Source organism: Impatiens glandulifera, chromosome 3 (assembly GCF_907164915.1).
Source record: "Impatiens glandulifera chromosome 3, dImpGla2.1, whole genome shotgun sequence".
NCBI classification, from domain to species: Eukaryota; Viridiplantae; Streptophyta; class Magnoliopsida; order Ericales; family Balsaminaceae; genus Impatiens; species Impatiens glandulifera.
In genome coordinates this window covers 15,651,958-15,660,998 of record NC_061864.1, presented here as the reverse complement: position 1 = coordinate 15,660,998, position 9,041 = coordinate 15,651,958, and the positions used below count along the sequence as shown (strand labels likewise).

At 33.4% G+C, this 9,041-nt stretch overlaps 1 protein-coding gene across 1 annotated transcript; it reads right to left on the bottom strand.

The window, feature by feature from the left end:
* Nucleotides 1–7,057: 7,057 nt before the first annotated feature.
* On the bottom strand, nt 7,058–8,256 carry LOC124932867 (peroxidase 5-like). The gene is made up of 3 exons (XM_047473578.1): nt 7,994–8,256; nt 7,700–7,908; nt 7,058–7,616 (listed from the first exon to the last, which is right to left on the bottom strand). Exons 1-3 carry the CDS (start codon nt 8,222–8,224, stop codon nt 7,058–7,060), a joined length of 999 nt encoding a protein of 332 aa, XP_047329534.1. The 5' UTR covers nt 8,225–8,256.
* Nucleotides 8,257–9,041: the final 785 nt, after the last annotated feature.

Genomic DNA, 9,041 nt, shown 5'->3' with positions numbered 1-9,041 from the left:
AACTATATGTAATTTATTTAAATTCAATTAACTTACAATTTTCTCTTGCGTTCGTTCGTCCAGGATGGGGGCTGGATTTTCTTTCGTATAGGTTTTGGGGTACGGGTCCTCTTGAATACTTCAACGACAGAGGGGGTCCGTCCCATTTCAAACGCCTATTGAAATAAATAATTTATAAAATTAATAATAATCTTTATATTAAGTTATTATAAATAATGTACATACCAACTCTTTCTCCACTTGAGCAAATTGTCTACTTCCAATATGATGTTGAAATTTTAGTTTATTTCTGTTAACAACATTGGTACGACTGTTGTGCTGTATTGGAAATAAAAAATGAAGTTAGAATAATTAATATCACATTTTATTTGAATTATGAAACCATACCTTAAATTTTTCCGTGAAGTAATGGTTTCGACACACGAACTCCCAATCATCTTGATCGTCGTCTCGTGGAGGATTGTCCAGTACCGACGCCTCGTCTCCTTGATGAATGCAGATATATTCTCTGTTCAAATCCGAGCGCCACATATCCCATATCTATTTGGCGTGTGCCAATTCGGACCTTCGATATTGATCAATAGAACCATCAGTACACTCGAACGGATCCTGAAAAATAAATAATTCAAATGTTATAAAAAAATATTGAATTATTAATATATAATTAAGTAATGATTACCGCCATAGCAATCCAAAGTGAATCCAATTGGTCAGCACTTAATGCCTTTCACTTCAGGAGACGGTGTGAGACGGCTGAGGGGTCCTGCACAACCGACCCAAATGTCGAGACCACATTGTTCTTCCATCGCCGACACCGCCGGGCCTCCCATCTACCGCTCTAAAAGTCCGAGCAATTTTTTGTCTCCGGTGGCCTCCTAGATAGCAGAATATTCTTGTTCTTCCCCCGTCTCTTGCAGGCGGAAGATTCTTTAAAATTATAAAATTCATAATTAGATGTAAATCAATACAAACAATAACTAAGTGTAAACATGTTACCTGTCGATGATGGGTCGGGTGTGGAATGATTCTCCTCGTGAGCCTCCTCGTGGTCCTCCTCGTCATCTCCCATTGATGGAAACGTACTCTCAATAAACTCTTCACCCTCAGAATCAATATCCTCATCATGTGTATCTGCTGGGGGAGTAGTAGCTAACGGGTCGACAACTAATGTTGCGTGATCTCTAGAAGACTCTTCTCGGAGCCTTATGTTTTCTGACTGTACAAGTAGATTTTTTTTTTTTGGAAAAACGATTTGCGTCATTTCATTAAAAATTCCAAAAAATGGGAAAAAAAAATCACGAGTTTAAGAGATCATTCTAGATAAGCCTTGAATGATTTTGAAGTCGTAACATTCTGAGTAAAAGCTAAAAAGCTAAAAACGTAAATGAATTATCTGATTATAATGCTTTCAATTCTAGTGAGTTTAAAAAGCGGTAAATTCCAGTTCCTACAGATATTCCAGTTCTACTCCGTGCTTGGAATTCTTGTTCACGTTCCCGCAAGGGCGCTGCAATCCGATACAATATCTTTCCATAACTCTTCAACGCTTCTGCGAGTTCTGTCATATACCATTGCATTCCGTTCTTGCCAAATATTATACAGTATCTTTCCAAAGCCGCACTTGAACACGCTTGTTGCAAATCTATTTCCATTGGCTTTGAGTAGTGCTGCATCTTTGATTTCATTCTATTCGCTCGGAAAACTGATCAATTCCAAGCTTTTATAGAATCTATCCCAAAGCTCTGAAGCAATACAACAACTCTCGAATAGGTGATCTATGGTTTCTTCATTTCCTCTACATAGAAGACAGTTCGTGTCCGGGATGCTCATATACTTGCTGATACAATCACGAGTATTGAGTCTTTCCCAAAAGGCGAACCATAGGATGAACTGGTGTCTAGGGATAATCTTCGTTGACCATACAAGAGGAGCCCATTCTACTTTCTGTGCTTTTTCCCGGGTTACCTCCCATATTTTCTTCGATACCAGCTTCCCATTGTCCTCAACTTTCCATTCATGAATATCCGGTCTGTCGTGTAGTTGTATGTTACTTATATGATCAATTATCCTATGTTCTTCTGGATTTCTTCTCAGGAGTGAGTCCCAATTTCCGTCTTTAATGTCTCTGATTTTTGCTTCTGTGCAGTCCCTTCTGATACGGGTATTTTGAAACTCCTCCTTGTGGATGATAGACTGGTTTTCGAACCAGGATTCGTGCCAGAATAGAGTACCTTTCCCGTCCCCTAGCCGGATGTCATAAAGATCTGCAATATCGCTTCTTAGTTTAAGAATCTTTTTTAGAGACCAACTCATACCTTCATGAATTTTGCAGGTCTAGATGCTGGTTTCGTATTTCATAAACCTCGTATGCACCCATTTGATCCATAGTGACTCCTCTACAAGTAGGTTTTAGTATGGCCCAAACAGTTTGCTGGGTGTTTTCCTCATACTTTTCCAAGTTTCTTTACGACCTTGAGACATCCTTAATGCATACCATTAATAAATTGGAAAATAAATGAAATAAAATAGTAATAAGAATGAATATAAAGTAAAAACATAAAAACTACATAATTAATCTGAACTATATATTCGTAAACCGTGAATTTATTTTTGTCACAATCTTTCAACCGGGTCGTGATGACATATCAAGGACGTAGAATACTTGTTTTTCTTGACTCGCCAATATATACGGGTCCTGACTTTGGATTTTTAAAATCTGGTTTACATTTATACTTAAGAAGCCATATTTATTCACTTTCACTCCTAGTTCCCCCGAATGTGTATCAAACCACTTACACTTGAATAAGATAACTCGTTTGTGAGAAAAATTTTGTACTTCGATTATATCTGTTAAAACTCCGTAGTATGACATAGTATCTAACCTGTTGTACCCTTCAACAACCACCCCAATATATTTAACTTTATCTAAATTAATTAGGCTTACATTTCTCTTACATAATTCTAACCAAATATAACTTAATCAAACTCAATATATAACATATTAATCATAAATCAAACTCAATATAAAATATCAATCATTTATGGAAGATCCAATCTAATCAAACATCTATCAAACCAATTATTCATTAATCTAACCAAATCAACCTAATATATAACATATAACCTAATCTAACATATTAACATATATCCAATTCAAACCAAATATCCATAAATCTAACCAAATTTTCATAAATCTAACCAAATCAACCTAGCTATATATAACATATAATATAATCTAACATGAATCCAACAAAATAAACCTATATATATATATATATTATATACAACCTAATCTAACATTAATTAACCTAAATATATAACATTTAAACCAAATTCAAACATATATTCTTCAAAATCTAACCAAATATTCATTAAATTAACTTAATCTAACACGAATCCAACAAAATCAACCTAAGTATATATTATATATAACCTAATCTAACAATAATTAACATAACATAATCTAACATTAATCAACATAACCTAATCTAACATTAATCAACATAACATAATCTAACATTAATCAACATAACCAAATATTCATTAAATTAACCTAATCTAACCTAAATCGAAATATATTCATCTAATTCAACATAATTATATCCTAAAATTAATTAATATAATTCTAACCTAAACCCTAAATTAACATAAAAAACTAACCTTGGAGGCGGCTGTAGGTGGAGGAGCGACAACGAGATGGCGAGACGGCTATAGGAGGAGGCTGAGGCGCAGCGGCAATGGTCTCTTCAATCGGCAGAGGCGCGCGACGATCAATATGGATCTTCAATCGGTAGCGGGCGACAGTAGGTGTCTTCAATCGTCGGAGGCGTGGGCGGCGTCGTCTTCAATTGACGGAGGCGTGGGCGTCGTCGTCTTCTGGTCAGGAACCTTCGTCGGATGGCTTAATGTGGGAGGCGGCACGGGCAGAAGAGGAAGCGGGGAGAGAGAAAGGGAAAGAAATTGGGGGAAGGAAGAAGAGAAAAAAAGAGGGTTTTGTTTTTTTATAAGGTCATTACCGAAAGTTATATGAAAAATTTTGGTTTTGATCAATTGATTAATTCCGAAAGTTTTCATATAACTTTCGGTTTTGATATTTTATAATTCGAAAGATTTATACATATCTCTCGGTTTTTATCATTTTAGATTCCGAGAGATATTTCTAAATCTCTCGGTTTTGACAGATGCACATTTTATTTTAAATAGACAAAACCGAGAGATTTGTGTATATCTCTCAGTTTTGATGATTATTTTCGAAAGTTATACCAATAACTTTCGGAATTATTACTTGATAAATTGTTAAAAAATTGGTTTTTCACTCTCTAATAACCTTGAACAATATCAATTTAACACATTTGATATCTTTATAACATTACACAATTCATGCGATCAAATTTTACACACATTCATATAATCATCAAACACAAACATACATATACACTTATAATCAAACACATTAATCATAAAGATTTTAAAATTAAACACAATCTCAATTCTTAAAAAATAACACACATGTGATTACATTAGTTAGGAGTCTAGATTAGAAAGTGAAATGTTAATTAAATTAACAAATTATGTAGTGGTAATACCGAAAGTTAATGGTATAACTTTCGATTTTGATGGTTATTTTCGAAAGATATACATAAAACTTTCGGTATTATCACTTCATAAATTGTTAAATTAATTGGTTTTCACTTCTAATAACCTTGAACAACATTAATTTAACACATTTGATATTCTTAAAACATTACACAATCCCAATACATCATTACAATCAAACTTTACACACAATCTTATTATCGTCAAACACAAACATACATATACATATACTTCTTTATATTATCAAACACAATCTTATACATTTATAACATTAAACACAATCTTCATTCTTAAAATATAACACACTTGATGTGATTAAATAGTTTAGACAAAACAATTGCAAAAAATCAAATAAAATATGGAATGAATACCGAAAGTTAATTAATTAACTTTCGGTACCTATATTCAAAACCGAGAGATTATTAAATATCTCTCGGTCCTTATCTTATTGGAAAAGCTTCGCAATTAATCATTCCCAAACTTTAAATTATATTTCATTTTTTTGGAATTAGTCAAAACCGAAGGTTTATTGGGAAACCTTCGCAATTAATAATTTCAGGAAAGGTAAACCCGAGGGTTCTTTGAATAAATTTATTTCTCATATATAAAAAAAATGGAACAACGGATTAAAAAAATATATATATATATAATTAATGATAATTAAAGTTAACAAACACTACATTAATCAATGTCAGTCATCAAATATTTTATCTCTCCTCTCTTTCTCTCTTTCTCTCTTTCTTAACTAAATTTAGTTTTTCATTATCACATATATTATATATATAATATATTTATATACTTCCTTATCCTATATCATCTAAAAAATTATCTATATTAATATTAATTCAAGATATAAACAATTTTTTTTTATAAATGCACTTACCTTCATAATTTTTATATTTATTTTATTTATATATATATAAATATTTTTTTTTTTGTTATAAATGCACCTACCCTTCATAATTTTTATATTTATTTGTTACCTTATATATTATATTATTTTTCATCATTAATTTTATATAAATACATTTTATCTTTATCATCCATTTTTTCACTCATCATATATATATATATATATATATATATATATATATATATATATATATATATATATATATATATATATATATATATATAATATTTTCGTTATGAGTATAAATAATTTTTATGTTAATGTAAAAATTAATTAATTGATAATAATATTAAATATAAAATATATATACATACACAAAATAATAAAATTATTTCAATAATCATAAGTGGTTTAGCGGTTTAAGTGTTCACATTTCATTCTTAAAACTAGGGTTCAAATCCCAAAACATGTAAATTTATATTTTTAAGAATGTATTGTTGACTATAATATATGATGCCGCAACTTTTAAACAAATGATAGGTATCTGAAAGTGTGAGGTCGGAATTAGTGGTTGGTTTGACGGACATTTGAAAATGTGTGATCACGAGATGGAGGTCGGAATTAGTAATTGGTTTGACGAACATTTGAAAGTGTCTGATCACGAGATGGAGGTCGGGTGGTGGGTAGTTTGTCGAGTGTGAGGTCGGAATTAGTAGTTAGTTTGATAAACATTTAAAAGTGTGCATGATACATAGTCGTGAATCTCGGTAAGTCTAATAGTAATATTTTTATTCATTATATTATAATGCAACAATAAAATTATCTTAACTCAATTCTTTTATTGAAAAAAAACAAAGCAGAAAGAATACTAAAAACAAAACATGCCTCATTTAGGGTTTAACATGCATTCTCCAAAATTCTTTTCATTTTATTTCAACTAGAAAGATCCCCGTGCGATGCACACGGAAAAAAATATATTGTTACAACGTCCCGCGTTCATCAAATTTAGTAATAAATTTAAAATATAAAGTGTAATTATTAGCCTAGTTGTTTACAGAGTTGTACTTGTTTTTGTTAGGTTGCGAGTTCGAAACATACCTATAACATTTTTAATTGTTTTAAATTTATGATCATTTTTAATTGTTTTAAGTTTATGAGCAGATCAATCTCAGAATCCGACTCAAATATCCATTTACTCTGACATATATATATTCAAATTAACCACAACTTTCGACCCGACAATCCAGACACTTTCAAAATTAAGCATTATTATATATATATATACCTGTGCTCCATATAGTGTAACTGATCATTCTAACACATAATTATGGACTTTCTTGAACCAATAAAACATAAATGTATTAAAAATAATTTATAAAAAAACAAAAGAAAATAAATATAGGCAAAATAATTAAGCAACTTTTGTTACATAAACTAGAAGCCAAAAAGAAGAGAAACATATTCAGCCTTTGAACCCCCAAGATTACAAAAGGAAGAAGATTCCAGACACGGATTAAAAGGAATTCAATAACAATACAATTAAAAGGAATTTTATAACAGTACAAAAATAATTAGAAATGAAGAAAATGCTTGATATGTTTGCATGGGTCAGTTTCTAAAATGGCAGTTAAGCCTTATCTGGCCTTTCTTCCCGGTAAGAACACCAACCTTTCCCATCTTGACCATGGCAGCAGCAAATTTCTTAGCCCAAATGGACCCATATCTTGCATTGTCCAGCACCGCCTTAGCCGTGGATTTAGTGGTTAACATTGTCTGATCAGACGTAAGTAATCCCTTGTTGGAGATCACATCAACGTAGTACAAGTTGTCCAACCGGTTTGGAGTCAGCGGGTCTTGATTCACCGTCGGGTCGACCGAACCGGTTCCGTTGGCGGTCTGAGGAGGGCAAATTCTCTTTAGCGTTTTGGCGTAAGCTGCGTTTAGGGTGGGGTCAACGGTTGGGTAGAGGCGGGAAGCAAATGAAGTGCAGTGACTGATCCCGATGGAGTGAGCCCCGGAGAGGGTCACCATCTCGTCGGCGGAGAAACCCTTGCTTTTGAAGATCGCCGCGTTCTGGGTAGCGGTGAAGAACGGGGGAGGGAGGTTTCCGCGAATATCGCTGGCCAGAGAGGTGTTGCCATCTCGACGCCCGGCAGGAACCTCGTACCTGTTAGTAGTAGGTATTGGAATTAATATTAATTAGCTAGCGATATTGGATAACATTAACAAATGAATGCATTAATTAATTACCAGATATTTCCGAGCCTATAAACGCTATCGCGGGCAGCAAACGCAAGGATGTCAGCACAAGAGACGGTCCTTGGGCACACTCTTTCGAGAATGGCTTTTGCGGCATCGATGATTTCAAAGCCTCTTAAGCTTGGGTTGTTGGCCGGATGGTCCTTTTCAGCTGCCGGACCTCCGGGCAATGCATCCAACAATACTGAAGCATCGCAACCCTGCATTTCGTACGTACACATCCAATTTCAAATTGATCAGCCTATTCATATATATATAAACATGATTTTGATTTGGGATTCTTACCCTAACAAAGCAGTCGTGGAAATGCAGTCTTAGAAGGCCAGCGCCGAGGCCAGGATTCTTGGAGATGAACTTGTTGACGGCGTTACTGATAATTTCCTCGGCAGGTGGGCAAGTGCGTCGGTAGAATCCCACACTAAATGGACTGGTTTGGACCGGGTGGCATGTTGCGATCGAGAATAATGTCAAGCTGCAAAGGAGTAAAAGTTGCACACTCTTGTTGTTGATCTCCATTTCGATCTCTTCCTAATTACCAATTTACAAGGAAATTGGGATGTGTATGAAGATGATGATATTGGATTGGGATTATATTGCATTTATAGTGGGAGAATTTTGAACTATTCTTTATTTAATTAGGGTTGAGTTTGAGACAACATGTTGAGGAGGTGTTACCATGTCTTCTTAATTATTTAGTCACAGCAAAGAACTAGATTATCTTTTGTTATTAGGTTCTGACCTCTAATCAAAGAAATTTATAATAATCAAAACTTTAATTTCCCTCTTTTGATTATATATATATTTGAGTTATTAAAATTAGTCATCAGTAATCCTAGTCTCCTCTAACCCATGTTTCTAAGTGCATTGGATCAAGTACTCTTTGTCCCTTCTTAAAATAAAATCGAAGACTAATTAGCCAAACTCAATTTTCTTTTAGCAAAGACCATACATTTTAAAAGTCCCCTTCTTTTATTCAACGGGCAACCTTTCCCACGAGACCCAAGCAAACATGAGTTGTTGTCTTTTTTTTTTTTATTTTTATTTTTATGTTTTCTATGATATATAGACACATAATTAAATTAACAAAACTCACGAGACCAAATTTTGTTGCCTCATTTGGTTAGGTTACAACCTCTGATAAGCTTATATCGATGAGAGACAATTTCACTGCATCCTTTTCTTCAATCAACATTCGCATCAAACACCTTTGAACATATTATAGGGTTTCAAACACCTCTCTATAATTAAATTTGATTAGGTTAAGCACTCTCAATTACGCGCTCAAAATACACTAACTGGTGATGAACCTTAATAACTCTACACTATTTTACCA

Excerpts from the sequence above, each read along its gene's own strand:
- LOC124932867 (XM_047473578.1), bottom strand. The coding sequence starts at position 8,224 with ATGGAGATCAACAACAAGAGTGTGCAACTTTTACTCCTTTGCAGCTTG. Across the intron at positions 7,909-7,993 it reads TCCACGACTGCTTTGTTAGG|GGTTGCGATGCTTCAGTATT; the intron begins GTAAGAATCCCA and ends TACGAAATGCAG. Across the intron at positions 7,617-7,699 it reads TATAGGCTCGGAAATATCTG|GTACGAGGTTCCTGCCGGGC; the intron begins GTAATTAATTAA and ends TACTACTAACAG.